The sequence below is a fragment of the Cebus imitator genome, unplaced genomic scaffold, assembly GCF_001604975.1.
Source record: "Cebus imitator isolate Cc_AM_T3 unplaced genomic scaffold, Cebus_imitator-1.0 Scaffold179, whole genome shotgun sequence".
Taxonomy (NCBI): domain Eukaryota; kingdom Metazoa; phylum Chordata; class Mammalia; order Primates; family Cebidae; genus Cebus; species Cebus imitator.
Window position 1 is genome coordinate 3,295,415 of NW_016107494.1, and position 16,754 is coordinate 3,312,168.

Below are 16,754 nucleotides of genomic sequence, written 5' to 3' on the forward strand. Positions count from 1 at the left end.
GGGCCACGGTGATATATTTCCAGCACGCTGCTTCACCTGTCCACAGGCAGTGGACACAAAGGAAGCGGGTGTAGGGTTGGTGCACCAGGCTGGTGGGGCCCTGGCTCCCCTCGGGCTTGGTCCCTGGCTTGCTTGGTCTTCAGATTAGCTACTTCCCATCTCTTGGGATATCAATTTTTCTGACTTGCATTGTCCTGATTGGTTAGGAAAGAGGCCTCCGAGTTCTTGAATGACAGTCTCTTCCCTTCACATGTGCCTGACCCATCATAGGTAAGAGCAAAGGGGCCCTGAGAAGCCAAGCTTGTCCCCGGCACCGAGAACAGTCTGCAAGTTGCTGCTGCAGCCTGCCCAGTGCCCAAGCTCCCAGCCTGCCAGCTCTGGCATTCTGCTCCCCTAAGTAGTCCTGGCCTGGGGTGGTCAGTCCCTGAGGCTCAGAGACCTCTGCATGACCATGTGATCCCTGGCTTCGTGGGGCTCAGGACCCTTTCCTGTAGGGCCATTTGGCACATGGACATCCCTGTGTACCCTTCTTTTTTTATTGCATTTTGGGTTTCGGGGTACATGTGAAGAACATGCAAGATTGTTGCATAGGTACACACACGGCAGTGTGATTTGCTGCCTTCCTCCTCTTCACATATATCTAGTATTTCTCCCCATGCTATCTCTCCCCAACTCCCCACCCACCACTGTCCCTCCCCTATTTCCCCCTGACAGACCCCAGTGTGTGATGCCCCCGTCCCTGTGTCCATGTGTTCTCATCGTTCAACACCCACCTATGAGTGAGAACATGCGGTGTTTGATTTTCTGTTCTTGTGTCAGTTTGCTGAGAATGATGGTTTCCAGGTTCATCCATGTCCCTACAAAGGACACTTCTTTTGAATGACCTCGAGAAGGGTTCGGTTTTTCCTTCTCTTACAGGCAGGATGGAAGACGCTGCCTTGCATGTCTCTGAAATAGGAGAAAGACCCGCTTCCCAGGGGGCCTCAATGGAAACAAAAGTCAGCCGCTGGCTCTGTGTCTGTGCCTGCCCTTCTTTCCCCAGATGGAAGGGGAGAGAGAGAGGCACGGAAGACAGGTGCAGCCTGGGGGTGAGGGAGCGCCTGGAGGCGCGGGGTGGGAGACGGAGGTGGTGGGGAAACAGCTTTCCTCCTCCCAGGGGTCAGCAGCGATTCATCCACAGGCACCGTTTTCCACTGAAATGTGAGCACGGACAGGGTGAGCACAGCCCTCGCAGTGGCCGTGGTGCCTCTGGTGTGCGCCTGTGTGTGCTGCTGCCGCTGTCATCACAGATGCACCCCAGCTGTCACTCCCCGCTCTGCTCCGGCTTGTTGCTCGCGCACACGCGCGCGCTCTCCTCCCTCGCCCCTTTCTTCCCTCTCTCCTCTCTCTCTCTCTCTCCATCCCTCTGTTTCCTTCTCAGTTTGTGACTGACCCAGCAGCCCCGTACCCTGTCTGCTGCAAGCCGTCCACCTCCTGGTGCTGTGTGCTGTGTGCCAGCCCCTGCTCCTGCTGAGTGGAGACTCTGGCACCAGTGCCCACTGCGCTCTGCCTGCCGGTGGTGTCTGGATTTCTCCAGGAATCCCAGGAGGGTCTCACTGGAGGATTGAGAGCCACCTGATTGAAGGCGTTTGTGGTCAGAGTAAAGACGGGTAAGTGCTGAGCGGCTGGTGGGAAGGAATGGAGGGTTGGTGTGGACAAGGGGTGGTGGGGCATGGGAAGTGGGGACCGGCCATCTCTTTGCCCTGCAGGAATAGCTGCAGTTGCTTTCTACCTGGGGGCAATTGCTGGGGCTGAAGAAGCTGCTCGGGCTCAGGCATCTGAGCATCCCAAAGGTGCACGACACTGGGAACTCTGATCCCACAGTGCTGGGGACAAGAGCTGTGGATCCTGCTGGGAAGCGGGAGGAGGGCAGTGCTGGTGCCGGATGACAGCCCCGGGTGGCATGGAAACCGGTCCCTGCAGCATGCAAGAAGCAGCCAGGAGCCTTGTGCTGTCCGTGTGTCTGGCTCCACACAGACAGCCCCAAGAAACTCGGGCGGCAAGGGAAGCGGGTGGGACGGCGGCCGGGTGCTAGGAACAGATAAGAGGAAGGCTTGGGGTGGAGGGTGGCAAGGTGGAGGGTCTGGGTGTCTGAGGCAATGGGCACAGACCCGGGGACTGGGCCTCCCTACAGGCTGCCTGCAGGTGGCTGTCCTTGGACAAGGGTGGAACCCTCCCCCAGATGAACACAGGTCCACTTGGCTATGCCTGAAGCCTCCCAGGTGAGGGTGAGGCCGGGAGTGGGCAAGAGAGAGAAGCCCTTCCCTGCTAGCCCAAGGGCAAGACAGGAGAACCAGGCCTGTGAGAACCTGCTGAGGTGTCCCGCAGCTGTACACCCAGCCGTCCATCTACAAATGGGTCAAGGAGGCTTAGTGGGGGCTGTGTCCTGAGCTTGGGGGCCGGGGACCACAGCGGGACCAGGCCTGTCTGGTTTCTTGACCCAGGCAGGGGTCATGGACACGCTGAGTGGAGTGGGCAGTCACTCTCAGTCCCCCAGGCCCATTTGGACAGCACCGGAGAGAGGGGCAGCCTGACTGGGAGTTGGAAGTTCATATTCCTGCACCTCCCCACAGGTCTGGGGCTAGCTTCCAGTTAGTGGGTCTGTCTCCCCCACCCCCAGCTTGGTCCACATTTCTGGGGGGTGCTGGCACCTGGCTGTCAGGGCTCTTTGGGCAGTGCCTCTATGTGACTCAGATGACACCCCTGCAGCTTAGATAACTGCCTCAGGTGGGGGCGGGGAGGGAGCTGAGCACGTGGAGCTGAGGCGGGGGAAGTCCAGCTGGTAGGGAAACCCGACAGCAGCTTCCGAGCTGCCAAGAAGAGCCCAGCTCTTCCCACCCCCACCTCCCCACCGCAGAAAGAAAGTCTCAGCACTGCCAAAAGAGGGAGACCAGGAAAGCCAGGCCCGCGGGGAGGGGAAGGAGAGTGGCTGCTTAAGCAGCTGATCTGGTGTCTTTGGGAGTTGGCAGAAGCCTGTCTGGGCCCAGGATGAGCAAACCCTGCTCCCATTTCCCAGGCAGCAGGGCCCAGGGGCCACGTCTGGGCTGCTTTGGCCTCAGCGGGCAGTGCGGGAAGGGAGGAGGGAGTGGCGTGTATGCAGTGATTGGGGGTGTTTGGGAGCTCTGGGGGCGGGCAGAGGAGGAAGGAGCCAGCATAGAGGCTGTTTGCCCCTTTGGTCTTCCTCCTTCTTCACCCAGCCAGGCCTCCCCCGCACCTTGCCTGGGGCCACCACCCTGAGCCCAGCCCAGTGGACACCTTATATCCTTCATATTAGGGAGCAGCTCCCAGGAGGAGCTGCTGAGGTGGCTTCTCTGTTCTGCTTCCCAGAGGGTCTGTTTGGGATTGGGAATATCTGACAAGGAAACGGGAGCGCAGGAAGCTGGGGGTGAGGATGGGGCATGTGTTTTAAAATGAACCAGGAGGGCATATGTCTGTTCCAAGTACAAAACCTGCCTCCTTGCTGCCTGGGCAGTATGTGTGAAGGGGGTGATGGGCAGGGAAGAGATCTAGCGTGTGTCCTAGAGTCTCTGGGTGCCCCGTGTGCAGTGTCGGGGGGAGCCCAGCCTAGACAGCAGTGGCAGCGTCCTCTGCGTCCCGGCCACATGAAATCTCTGCTGTCTTCTGCGTGGGGCTCTGGCTGCCCACTCTCTGGGCTCCCTCTCAGCCTTTCTGGGGTTGACAAAAGGGCACTGCCCCTGCAGGCCCAGGGCATGAGCCCAGTCCTGGCTCTGGTTCTCTCTGGCCTTCTGCAGAGTGAAGGGGGTGGCAGAGTGGGCTGCCAAGGCCCCTTTTACCCAAATGAGGGAACTTGGAAATGAGGAGTTCTGTGAATCTTCCATGCTGAGGGATGTGGAGGCCTTGTCCTGAATCAGGGACCCTTGACCCAGGGGAGATGCCAGTGGAGCAGGCGCACAGTAGGGCCAGCATGATGGCCCAGGAGTCAGGAACTCAGAGGTGGAGGCCTGATGGGCCTTAACTGGCTGTGTGTCTTGGACACTTGACATGGAGGGATAGACATGTGCAGACGCATCAGAGGAAGGGCACGGACACCAGGGGAGTGTGCTGGCGGTTTCCAGTGAGAGCCTGAGCCTAGATTAATTCACTTCCATCTGAGGAGGATGTAAGGGGAAGGTGCATGGAGCATCCAGGCTCCCACCGTCCCAACCTAGCTTTCCACAGTGAGTGAGTTCGTCAGGCTGCTCCATGCCCTGAGGGGCCAGGTGGGGCGCTAGCAGGGAGGCAGCTCCCACCCCCACTCTCCAGGGTGGCTGCAGCCCACTCAGCTCCGCACGTGGAACCCCCTGCTCCTACTGGGGCCTGCTGCTCCCCCATGGCCTCCCCAGCCCTGGCTGCCCCGGATCAGAGCTCCAGCCTACTCCCCTCACCTCAGCACACAACAAATCCCCCAGCCAGAAAGGTTTCTAGAAAGCTCCCTCCCCTCTCTGTATGAGCCTGGCTTCCCAGGCCTTCTTTTTTTTTTTTTTTGAGATGGAGTTTCACTCTTGTTACCCAGGCTGGAGTGCAATGGCGCGATCTTGGCTCATCGCAATCTCTGCCTCCTGGGTTCAGGCAATTCTCCTGCCTCAGCCTCCCCAGTATCTGGCACTACAGGCACGCGCCACAACGCCCAGCTAATTTTTTGTATTTTTAGTAGAGACGGGGTTTCATCATGTTGACCAGGATGGTCTTGATCTCTTGGCCTCGTGATCCACCCGCCTCAGCCTCCCAAAGTGCTGGGATTATAGGCGTGAGCCACAGCACCCTGCCTCCAGAGCTTCAAGAAGGGAGGCTGGGAAGAGGGGAACCTGGCTTGCCTGCATTTCAGTCCAGCAAGTCACAAAGCCTCTTCCTTCATCAGGTATATGGGGACAAATCAGCTGCTTTCTCAGCTCCAGTGAGAGTGGACCAGGCAATGCTGTGGGCACTGCAGAGGACCACTCAGAGGAAAGGCGGCATCTTCCTTTCCTACCTCTGCCTTTCCTGTACCAGTAACCTCCGAGTGTAAGCAGACAACTGAGTTAGGAGCCAGAGAGCTTGGGCTCAGCGCCATGTGAGTCCATTTGCTTAATTTTAGGCGAGTTACTTAATTTCCTGTGCCTCAATTTCCCCCATCTGCAAAATGAAAGTAACAAGAACACTAAACTCAGAGAGTTGTTACAAGGATTAAGAGCACTCCACAGGTCTGTGACTGTGACATTTGTTTCTCCCCAGGTCCCAGTTAGCTTCTCAGTGTGTCCTGGAGGCTCAGGGACAGGCCAGCATGATCTCCTTGGTGGCTGTTTGCCCTGCTGAGAGGTGCCGGCCTAGTAGTTATCAAATGCGAATATGCATGAAAATCGCCTGGGGTATCTCGTTAAAATGCAGATTCTGACTCACTCACTCTGGATGCTACCTGAGACAGCCTTCCTACCAGGCTCCCAGGCCAGACCAAAGCCGCTGGTCCGTGGACCACGTTCTGTAGCCCTGTGTTTCTGGTGCTCCAGGGTTTCTGGTGCTCCTCAAAGCCCCATGTTTCTGGTGCTCCAGAGTTCCTCATTGGGCAGCTTTGAGCTCCTGAGCCCCATTCTCCAATCCTGGCTCTCTCTGGAAGGGAGACCAGGGACTCCATGGAGGCCTAACCCCTTATCTTTGGCCTCCCTGTCTCTAGGACTGGGTTAGGAGCAGGCCTAGCATCCATAGGGAATGAGGCCATGGGACCTGGAGAGAGATCTGGCTGTCCCCCACGCTGCACCCTGGGTGGGGACTTCCCTCCCAGACTGTGAATTGATTTCAGCAGCTGTCAGCGCCTGCTGCAGCAGCTGCTCTCCAAGCTTCCTAATGTAGGTCACCCCCTTTCCTTAAGGAGGCTCCACTCTTCTGGGGGTGGGAAGGGTCCTTTGGATGGAGGTGTGTTGGTAGGCGGAGGCTAAGGAACTAGAAAGTGCTGGCTGCAGCCCCACCTCTCCCTAGGAGTCCTTCTGTGGTGCCACACACGTATGCCTGGCCTCCCCTGCGAGCTGCACTGTTCTTCTTGCTCTCGGGAAGGCTCTTTCAGCAGGAAGCCCAAGGGACCCATTGGCAGGATTAGCTGCTCAGAGAGCACAGGGCATATCTACGTGGATCTGGGGGGCTTGCTTTTCTCTTGACGCTACCAGGATCAATAGCGTCCTGCCACACACCTGCAGGTCTGCATTGTGGGGACTTGCCTGACTTGTGCAGGTGACATCCCATTTGAGGCTGGGGATGGGACATCCAGACCTGCACAAGAGGCCACCTTCACCAGCCTGTTTGCTGGTCAACCCCTGGGCTCACAGTGGGGGAGACACTGAGGGACAGGAAGGGGTGGGGTGCAAAAGAGGAATCTGCCCAGAGGAGACAGAAACCTTAGGTGGAAACTGGCCTGAGGTTACACATCTGTCTGCTGGGGAAATTTGGGAACGTAGAGGCATCTCATCAGCTGCTTGAGTGTTGGCATTTGAGAAGTGCTGGGGTGCTGCCAGCAAGGTGAGAGTGTGCATGTGTGCAGGCATGGGGGCACATGTGTGTTAGCACATGCCTAGCTGCACAGCACTCTGTGGGTGTGTGTTTGCATCACGTGCTGTGTACAGGGCTCCAAGCACATGTCCGGGAGGCCTGTGTGTGTGCCCTGCTCTGTGCACACGTAACTATCTCCCTAAAAGGGTCACTGCTGGGTGACAGTCTACAGGGAGTCAGAGCAGCCTGGCTCAGAAACCTGCAATCCAGTCCCTGACTTACCATGTGACCTTGGGCAAGTGATCATTGTCTCTGAGCCTTGGGTGGCCATGGACCATGAGCTCTTGTTATGGGCATTCTCGATTGAGTAGGAGAGATTGTTCTGAAGGTCAGGGCTTGAGGGACAGACAGCAGGGGTGCTGCTGTTTGAAGGCAGGACTATGAAGGCCGTGGGTGTGGGGCAGAAATACATAGACTCCACAGGGCCGGGGTGCTCAGAAATGAGAAATAACGTTACGTGTGAGGTTGGTGGGACTGGGAAAGAAAGCTGTCACATAGACCTGCTTCTGACACCCCTCTCCCTTGAAGGGAGGAACTACTGCTCCTCACGCCTGTTTTGGGCTCAAGTCCAAGCTAGGAGTAGGAGCCTTTGCCTGAATTTCCATGGGGATGTGCCTTGAGTGTGTCAATTCTCCTCCCTTCACTAGATTGATCTTCATAGAAATTCCACCAATCAGGTATTGTGGTCACCACTTCTAGATGTAAAGAAGCTGAGGCCCAGAGAGTTTGTTTAAAGAAGTGGCCAGACAGGGATTTGAACCCAGAGCCCCTACCCCTGCCAATAGGCACCAGGAGCCCACTGGGACCTGGCCTTGAGACAGTGGTTAGAGAACCGTGATGGCGCCACTCTCAGGGGCTCCTGCACCCCTCACGCCAGGGACACAAGTTCACCCGAAGGCTGCATGGGGACCTGGGCTGCCTGCAACTCCACATCGTGCCCAGCCTTGTGACCCCTCTGCCCGCTCCTGCAGGGCCCTCGGCGGGCTGGCACCCTCGCTGTGTGGGGGAAGGGGAGAAAAGACAGCCAAGAGGGCAGATCTCCGTTCCTAAGCAGGCTGCCCTTGCTGGGGGCAGAGCCGACTGTCCTGTTCTAACTGGGCACTGCTGTGGCCGCCTGAGGAGCACCCGAGGAGGGAGGGGCTGAGGGGAGCAGAGGGGAGAAGATGGGGCAACAGGGTTCGCAGCAGCAGGACCCTAATTTCCGAGGGGAAACCTGCACGAATGGACCAAGATTTCCGGGCTCAGCACTCAGGCTTCTTGGCGACTCCATCCACCTACGGGGCTGTCAGCTCCACTCTGGTATTGATATCAGCCCCCAGAATTGCATAGGCCCATGGGGGCAGTGAGAGGGAGGCTGCAACCAGGAATCACCCAGGGACAAATCTGGCAACCAAAGAAGGTCAGGGGCTGGGAGCTGCCCGGTTCAGGGAACCTGTGGAGTGCAGAGAGGGCTGTGGGCACTTCCCTCCCGGCCCTGTCCCCTCCAGCTGCAGCAGGTAAACACATGGCAGAACCCTGTCCCCTCTCTGATGGGCTGGCAGCCTGGGCTTCCCATCTGGAAGGAAGTGGAGACCCCAGCACACAGCCTGTGTCCCAGCTGAGAGACACTGGGGGGCAGACCCTAGAAAGGGTAAGTGCCCCCTTGGCCCCTCGGAAGGAAGCCTGCTCCTGCACCCTGGCCGCCTCAGGGCCCTGCTCTGTGATCTCACCTCTCCTCCGTGCCCCTGTCTCTTCCTAGCAGCTGCTGCAGCATGAACCCCTGAGCTGATGAGTCTTATTATAGCCCGGCTGGCGGAAGACAGAGTGCTGCTATTCACCTCTGCGAGAGCGGCGGCAGTGCAGGGGGAAGCGGCAGGCCACCCAGTGGCTCACACCCTACGTGGCTGCAGCTGCCAAGGGCCTGGACCCTGTCTCCCTGGGGCCATGGTGAGCTGTGATGGGGCTGCAGAAACTGGGACCCAGGTGAGGGGAGCCTCTAGGGACAGGTGACAGCTGTGGCCTGTGACTTCACTGCTCACCTCGGAGAGACAACCTTAGTTTCTCCACCCGTAACTCAAGGAATGCCTAGATGGGAGACCATGTTGCCATGAAAACATTTGAGTGATCAACATACTCCAGAGGCAACAAGAAGGCGGTGGAGGCTGGGTGGACACTCGGGTGCGCCCCCTGCCTGGCAGCACTATGCCTGCCCTCACCTTTGGGCTCCTGGGAAGCTGAAACCTGCCCGCCCCCACCCCAGGGGGTTGAAGGTTTCCTGGCTCCTCTCCTTCTGCTCCCTGGCTTCTTTTCTTCCCCAACCCAGGGAATCATAACAGAGGAACAGGAGAGGGCATGAGGAGTGTAAAGAGACACCCGGGCCCTCTCCCTAACCCCTGGGTTGGAACGGGGCTCCCACGCCTGCCTGGGCTCAGTGCTCCTCCCTCCCTCAGGACTGACAGGCGGCGCACCCAGGGGCTCCTCTCCCTCCAGAGCGACAGGGCCCGGAGAGCCATGGGCCTCACCATGCTGGCACCGGGCAGCAGCCCTGAGCAGAGGGGCAGGCTTGCCCTGCAGCTGAGGCAGGTGTCCTGTGAGTACAACCCTGGCCCGGAGGAGGGTGCAGGTGGGGTGGGGGTGCTAAGGTGACCATGGGTGGCAACACTTAGGCTGCAGGGAGGCCTAGGCCAGATCTTCCTGGGATGCCCGAGGCCACGTTTTGGGAAGCCAGGTCATGCCCATGGTGACAGCATCCCCGCCAGTCAGAGTCACTGCAGAGTGCTGAGCAGTTAGACTCGTTCTACCTCCCCCAGGTAAGTCTCTGTTACCTTGCTGGGGTCCCCGATAAGAAAAGAGCTCTGCTGGAATGTAGGCCTGCTGAGTCTTACCCAGCCTCACTGAGGCCTGAGCTCGCCAGCCTGAGCTTGTTAGCCTGTGTTTCACAGACCGTGGTGAGCCCTGTTGTTCCCATGGGGAACTGCCCCCTTGGCTGGCCTCGGCCAGGAGCTGGGTCAGCTTGGAGATGTCTCTTATGCTCCTCATGCCTCTGCTTTCCCACCTCTCAGTAGAGAACCTAGTAGGCTCTTGGGATGCGGTGCTGGAAGAGACTTTGGGGTGTGGGCCTAGCCCCTCCTGCATGTGGGCAGACTGAGCCCTCCATTTACCAAAAAGGAGAGGAAGTGTGAATGAAGGCAACACTTGGCAGCTGTCAGCATGAAAGGAGCCCTGAGAATTCTCTTTATATGTGTCAAAGGGACAAGGTCAGCAGGGGCTGGTCTGCCCAAGGCTAGACGGTGGTAGGGAGGAGATGGTCCTGTGGGACAGCCTTCCGCCTGACTTCCCGCTGTGGCCAGCCCTGTGATACGGCGTCCCACAACACGGGCAGCCTGAATTATTCACCATGTGAGAGGCTGGCCCCTGAGTGACTCAGATCTCCTTTCAACCTCATTCTAGAATCACTCAACACCTCGCAATACGGGATTATGTTTTCTTGTCACTGGAGCTTTCATGCCACCCTGGTCTCCTGGAGGGGTGGGCAGGCGGAGGGTTGCTCTTCTCCAGCAGCTCTCTTGGCCCGCTGTCAGCCCCTTCTCTGGGCGGGGTGAGTGGCTTCTGGTGATGCTGATCCTTTGAGAGGGAAGCTGAATGGGTTGAATTTTTTTCCTGGGGAAAGTCAAGTCTGAAGAATGCTGATTTTCAAATGGCTTGGGGTGGTGGTGTAGAGCCAGATGATCTGGCAGCAGATGGGCTTAGAGGGGTGAGAGGCTGAGCCGTGACATAAGGTGACCCCAGATGGCCAGAAAGGGTCTCCCCAGTGGGCTTCAAGGGCTGTGCCTGTGCTCACTTCCCCCTGAGAACAGCAAGGTCCACTGTTAGGGTGCAGGGAGGCCTAAGCCAGATCTGACACGTGGCTCTCAGCTGTCATCGACCCTCCATGCGGGGGAAGCGAAGAGTCTCATCCTGTTCCTTTGGGACACCAGACACCCAGGCCCCTATTGGACAGAGACTCAAGGCTGTCCCACCCAGGCACCCAGGTGGGGGTGGGCCGATGGCTGTGAGCTGGATCTGAACTTTTCTACCAATTCTCTGGCTGGGGTCTTTCCTCTGGGCTGGGTGGAACTGACCTTGGCTGGGCTGACCTGATGGGGCTGAGCTATTCTGAGTGCTTCCCAGTTCCTTTTCACCAGCCTTCACTGCTCCTCAGAAGGACACTTAGGGGTTTTTAAGGCCACTACTGGAAAGGGCCGCTCTGCAACGGAAGGACTGCTCTGGTGTGACTGTTCCCCGAGGGTCACTCCCTCCAGCCCTGCAGATGGGACCCCAGGCTTGCTACGCAGAAGGGTCTTGGGCAAAAGACGGGACCAGGAAAGGAACTCTGTGAATCGAGCCATTGTGCATGAATGCTGCCCTGCAGCCCCTAGGAACAGAAGCCCAGGCTGAGATCCTGGATGGCTTTAGGGTGGGGGTCAACTTTAGGGTGGAACTTTTCCTGGGCCGGTGATTTGTCAATGCTGAAGTGGATTTGTGCGTCTTAGCCTGTCATTCCCACAGTGGGATCCTAGGCGCACAGCCTGGGCTCTAAAGCCTCACGTCAAGTTGCTGGCGTCATCTTGGGTGTGGGGTTCACGGAAAAGTAACAGCACCTGGGAAACTGTGAAGGACAGGGCTAGGAGTGCCATTTTGTGCTCTCGCCTTTCCATACACAGCCTGTCTTCAGTGCAGCTCCAGAGTCGGGGTGGGCCGCAGAGGGAAGGGAGCCAGCAGCCAGGCCATCTTCCTTGGGAAAGAGAAATTGTCCTGGCAGAGACACTGGGAGAGGGCATGAGAGCGGGTTTCTCATGACAACCTTATCTCCTTTATTTTATCAACATCCATGGTGTCAGTGGGACCCAAGCTCCCCAGGAGCTGACTGTGGGAGGCCCTGTGAGCTTCCCATCGCTGTGCGCCAGGGTGGCTCGTCCTCTGGGCCCTGGCTGAGTCTGCAGAGTCGTTCTCCACTCAAGTGATTTCTGTGCCAGATGTGTGGCAAGGCAGGGCACCCTGCAGACACTGTGTGATACCCATTAATATGGAAGTGGCTTTGGATTTGTTAATTATCCTTTTATGTGGTTAATAAATGATTATGCATTGATTGTGGTTTGTGCCAAAGGAGATAAAGCCAAGAGCCTGTTATGATATGAGCTAGAAAGGAGGGGAGAGAAGCGGGAGGTGGTGACCTCGCCTGTTGCTTTCTTTCCCCCGTCTGTCCCTTCCATCAAGGGATCACCTGCTGGATCACCCTGTATGCAGTGGAGGCCCTCCCCACCTGCCCCTTCTCCTGCAAGTGTGACAGCCGCAGCCTGGAGGTGGACTGCAGTGGTCTAGGCCTCACTGCGGTGCCTCCGGATGTGCCTGCGGCCACCCGAACCCTCTTGCTCCTGAACAATAAGCTGAGTGCCCTGCCAAGCTGGGCTTTCGCCAACCTGTCCAGCCTGCAGCGCTTGGACCTGTCCAACAACTTCCTGGACCAGCTGCCCCACTCCGTTTTTGGGGACCTGACCAATCTGACCGAGCTGCAGCTGCGCAATAACAGCATCAGGACCCTGGACAGAGACCTGCTGCGGCACTCCCCAATGCTCCGCCACCTGGACCTGTCCATCAACGGCCTGGCCCAGCTGCCCCCTGGCCTTTTTGACGGGCTCCTGGCTCTGCGCTCCCTCTCGCTTCGCTCCAATCGCCTGCAGAACCTGGACCGGCTGACGTTTGAACCCCTGGCGAACCTGCAGCTGTTGCAGGTGGGGGATAACCCCTGGGAGTGTGACTGTAACCTGCGTGATTTCAAACACTGGATGGAGTGGTTCTCCTACCGAGGTGAGCACAGCTGGCCCTGCTGGGGCCTGAGGGATTGGGAGAATCACCCCTGGACCCACACTTTCCTCCTGGTGGCTGGGCGCTGACTCAGAGAGCAGGCCAGGGGAAAGAAGGGGGCGACCCTGCCTCTGTGCCAGCTCGGCTAGAAGAGTCACAAGCCTCCCCTCAGATGATGAGCCATCACCCTTCCTGCCAGTGGGAGACAGGCTGGTGCTGCTCCCTCCACCCACCCTCCCCTCCCCGATCTGCATCCCCTCCCCCAGCCAGCTCCCCCCTTCCTCCTAGGAGGACTCGCTGAACTTGATCTCCCTTTTGTAGGTTACATAAGGGAAGTAGAGACACCTGGGCTATCCCACCAGGTTTGCCTGTGGGCTTCCCCAGTGTGGTGGAAGGAGGGAGAAAAACAGCTCTTCTTCTGAAGAATACAGCTGCCTCTTAAACATCTGCCCTTACAGGAGAGGGGATAGAATGAATCCTCAGTAAAGCCAAATCTTCCTTTTGGTGGCACTGCCAACTTCCTCTCCCAAGAAGTTTTGTTATCCAAATTTCAAGAAGAAGTCAAATGGGTTAGGCTTTACTTTCTTTCCTTCCCTTTTTCTTTAACGTGGGAAAGTACCAAAATGACTTATGAGATGATCATGTGACAGGAAAGGAGGGTAGTCAAGATGGTGGTGAGGAGGGCCAGACCCTGGTCTGAATTTCGGCTCTGCCACCTGCTAGCTGTGTGATCTTGAGAAAGCTGGTTATCCTCTCGCTGTGGCAGGGCCTTGTCTGGAAAGTGGGAAGGAAACAATATCCATCTCATAGGGTCATTGTCAGGATTAAATGCGGCAATGCACAGAACGTGGCTTGAGAGGTGCTTCACAAAGTAAGACCTCAACAAAACGTCCATGTATCTGTTCACGTGCTGGTAGCGATCAAATACTAAGTGGGCTTGAAACACCATTTGGTGCCCAGCACAAAGTAGGTGCTCAGTGAATGTTTGCTCAATATTTAAGCTGTGAAAATGATGCCAGTGGTTTTCGCTGAAGTCTTACTACTTTTGTTTCATCTCCAGCCACAATTTCAAATATTTCCACAAAATTCTCCTGCATTAGTTAACTAAAAATGTTTTACAAACTATAAAGTGCCACAAAATGTTAGTCACTATGATCATTTCTCCCATTTTCATGAGTGTGGAAATGATGATTACTACTTGTATGTTTCCAGTTTACCAATGTCTTTTCATGTACATTATTTTAATCCTTACGTCAGCTAATTGAGATAGACCTTCTTATGTTACAGTTAAGAAAACTAAGACTCATATGTAATTAAATGAATTAAATAATTTTCACAAGATGGCACAGCCAGTATTCAAGCTTGGGTCTTCTGAGCAGGGAAATGAGGCTGCACCTGTCAGCACTCAGCTCTGCGTCCCCAGGCAGCCCCACTGATACATGTCCCTGGGATGTGAGGTTTGCTGCAGGCCACCCAGGCATCAGCTGCACAGGGGAACCAGGCCGCGTGTCTGCACACCCTCCCCTCCTATGGTCGCCAGAAACTGAATTCCCAGCACAAAAAGGCATGCCATGAGATTGTGCATTTTTCAGACTTTTTCAATAGCAGAGTTGCTTTCAACCTTGCATTTTTAAAAACAAAATCCTGGAATATTTCCATCAGCATCCCAGGGAAGGATTGATGCCTATTGTAGGAAGAGACTTGAGGCAGATGGGCTGCAGAGGGAGCTGGCAGTGACAGAGAGGCTGCAGCCCGAATCTCTTCAGCAGGGGGTCTAATGCCTACGTCTAGATTTCACTGGAAGCTGAAAGAGGGCCAGAATCCAACTTTCACTTCCTAGGGGACATCTAGGCGGGTTTTTGTCCTCAGCCACCCTCTCTCTTACCCTATTCTGTCCTGCATCTGTGTCTCTCCATGTCTGAGCCAGGCTCCACCATCACCATGAAGATGTCATGGTGAGCCCATGTGCCTGTGTACCCACACCTCCTCATCAGCACCAGCCTCCTCCCCTTGGCCTAGTGTATCTCCAGGGTTCCCCCTCCAGGTCCCTTTGTATTCACAGGGCTGTGGTTGGGACACTGATGGGGACACTGGATTGCTCCTAAGGAGGAAAAGGAGAACATTCCTGCCCGACTCTCTTCCTCCCTACACCAAGAAGGGAGCTGCCCATTCTTAGGCAACCAAAAGGTCCTGCATGGAGGGGCAGTGGCAGAGGCAGTGGGTTTGACTTTTGTCCTTTGTGTGAGAGGGAAGAACCCTAGAGGGATAAGATGCTGTGTTGAGACGGTGTCCTGGGCTCACCGACAGGCGATGAGCAGGCAGATTCCAGGGCAGAGGGTGGCAGGGACACTCCGCTCTCCACAATGACAGCCCTTTCCTGAGCACCTCCCATTTAGCTCTGCCTTACTCTGTGGGTCAGTTTGGCCCAGGAGAGGACAGGCTGGATGGAAGTGGCTGCATGCTTCTCTATAAAATGGGAATAATGACAATATCCATTTCACATGGCTTCTGTGAGAATGAAATGGCACGATATACGTAACTCACTGTGGACTTGGCTCAATCGATGCTGTTTTCCCTCCTCCGCTTCCTCTTCTATAGATGGCGATTCCAGGATTGACTACATTGCTGATAAAAACTACCTTCTGGGGCTTCCATTTTGGGGAGCTGGGGATGGGGAAAGGGAGTGGAAGTTCTGGGCCCCTGGACAGCCCCTCTTTTTTCTCCTGCATGCAGGGGGGCGCTTGGACCAGCTTGCCTGCACCCTCCCCAAGGAGCTGAGGGGGAAGGACATGCGCATGGTCCCCATGGAGATGTTCAACTACTGCTCCCAGCTGGAGGACGAGAATAGCTCAGCTGGGCTGGATATTCCTGGGCCACCCTGCACCAAGGCCAGTCCAGAGCCTGCTAAGCCCAAGCCCGGGGCTGAGCCGGAGCCGGAGCCCAGCACAGCCTGCCCCCAGAAGCAGAGGCACCGGCCGGCGAGCGTGAGGCGAGCCATGGGCACAGTGATCATCGCAGGGGTCGTGTGTGGCATCGTCTGCATCATGATGGTGGTGGCTGCTGCCTACGGCTGCATCTATGCCTCCCTCATGGCCAAGTACCACCGGGAGCTCAAGAAGCGCCAGCCCCTGATGGGGGACCCTGAGGGTGAGCATGAGGACCAGAAGCAGATCTCTTCTGTGGCCTGAGTGCCAATCCCCACCTGGCCAGGTAGGAAGGGCAGGGAGAGCACACCGCATTGCTCTGCCATAGCCCCCACCTTGACATGGCGCTGGCCACTGCTTCCCCCAGTCCACTCTCCTCCCCACCCTCCAGCAGACAAGCCACAACAGGCTTTCTCCCTGCACTTCCAAGGCTCCCTGGAAGCCACGGTGCTGGGGGCTCCTGCTGATGCTCCTCTCTGGGCCAGTACATCTTTGGAACATCTGGGGGATCTCCCTAAGCTCTGGCCACAGCAAAGCAAGGAGGTATGTGCCAGAGGAGGCTTCCAGGCTGGGCGTTCCCCTGTCGTCCTTCCTGCCCGGGGGCGGCCACAGCTGGTGACTTGTCCTACCTTGCTGGTCCCACCTCACCTGCATTGAGGGGACAGGGAAGGAGGAATCTGAGGGATGGGGTAGATTTCTGAGACTCTCTCCTGAGCCAGAAAGACGTTCTTAACACCCCTGCAGTAAGAAACCTGGTCCAGCTCTACAACTGCTGGCACCAATGTGCAAACACACCAGTCCTGCCATCTGGACCCAGCACTCAGAGAAACCATACACCCCTGGCCGATGCCATCAAGCCCCTGGATCTGCTATAGGCCACACTGACCACATGCTCCTGGATTCACTAGTTCACTCACACACACCCTTTGTGTCACCAGTGCAGTCACATGGATTGAAAGAATACACACACACACACACTCTCTCTCTCTCTCTCTCTCTCTCTCTCTCTCACTCTCACTCACTCACACAGTCATGTGGAGACCAAGGCTATGAGCACTGGGACAGCAGAGACATACTCTTCCCTGGGGTTCTCCCTGAGACCACAGAGCCTCTGGCTTGCTCACTGCAATTTTCTCAAGTCAACAGAGGGAAGGAACCCAACCAGTAACACCAGGATCCTTTGAGATCCTCCAAAGTGGGCCAAAGTGGTGCCACTGGAGGAGACTTCCTGTCACCATGGTAACCCACTCACACCTCTCCTGCTGGGCTTTCCCAGGATACCACCCAGGGGCCTGGAGCGGCTGCATGTGCACATGGCGGCCTCCTGAGAATCCAGCCACACACCACTGGTGTTCCTCGGTCCTGCCCATGCACATCACAGCGCCAGGCCCCGGGGGCCCCCCGCCAATTCCTCCACAGCCTGCAGCCTGGCACCGTGACTCTGTACCTCTCCCT

The 16,754-nt window shown here is 56.8% G+C and overlaps 2 protein-coding genes across 10 annotated transcripts in view; one reads left to right on the plus strand and one right to left on the minus strand.

Annotated features, from left to right (window-relative positions):
* CACNA2D4 (calcium voltage-gated channel auxiliary subunit alpha2delta 4) overlaps positions 1-16,754 on the minus strand; it is a 129,964-nt gene that overhangs the window by 26,601 nt on the left and 86,609 nt on the right. The window contains exon 28 of one of the 6 annotated variants that reach the window (XM_037744590.1): positions 13,090-14,179. The exons of the other annotated variants lie outside the window; for them this stretch is intronic. Coding sequence (XP_037600518.1) covers positions 14,163-14,179 — 17 coding nt within the window. The 3' untranslated portion in view covers positions 13,090-14,162. Of the gene's footprint in view, positions 1-13,089; positions 14,180-16,754 lie in introns of those variants that run through there. 6 annotated transcript variants of the gene reach the window in all.
* LRTM2 (leucine rich repeats and transmembrane domains 2) lies at positions 895-16,312 on the plus strand. 4 transcript variants are annotated; one of them, XM_037744591.1, is made up of 6 exons: positions 895-1,649; positions 4,898-5,040; positions 8,294-8,478; positions 8,982-9,121; positions 11,788-12,378; positions 15,109-16,312. In XM_037744591.1, the coding sequence occupies exons 4-6, from the start codon at positions 9,043-9,045 to the stop codon at positions 15,561-15,563; spliced, it is 1,125 nt and encodes a 374-aa protein (XP_037600519.1). In that variant the 5' UTR covers positions 895-1,649; positions 4,898-5,040; positions 8,294-8,478; positions 8,982-9,042; the 3' UTR covers positions 15,564-16,312. The 4 variants fall into 4 exon arrangements, with proteins under 4 accessions (XP_037600519.1, XP_037600520.1, XP_017400913.1 ...); XM_037744592.1 differs by lacking the exon at positions 4,898-5,040; XM_017545424.2 differs by lacking the exons at positions 895-1,649; positions 4,898-5,040 and adding an exon at positions 5,569-5,858 and having other exon boundaries at positions 8,291-8,478.

Bases quoted from the DNA above. Each gene is read 5' to 3' on its own strand.
- LRTM2 (XM_037744591.1), top strand. From the start codon at position 9,043: ATGGGCCTCACCATGCTGGCACCGGGCAGCAGCCCTGAGCAGAGGGGC. The intron at 9,122-11,787 runs GTGAGTACAACC...CCTTCCATCAAG, and splicing joins GCAGCTGAGGCAGGTGTCCT to GGATCACCTGCTGGATCACC. The intron at 12,379-15,108 runs GTGAGCACAGCT...TCCTGCATGCAG, and splicing joins GGAGTGGTTCTCCTACCGAG to GGGGGCGCTTGGACCAGCTT.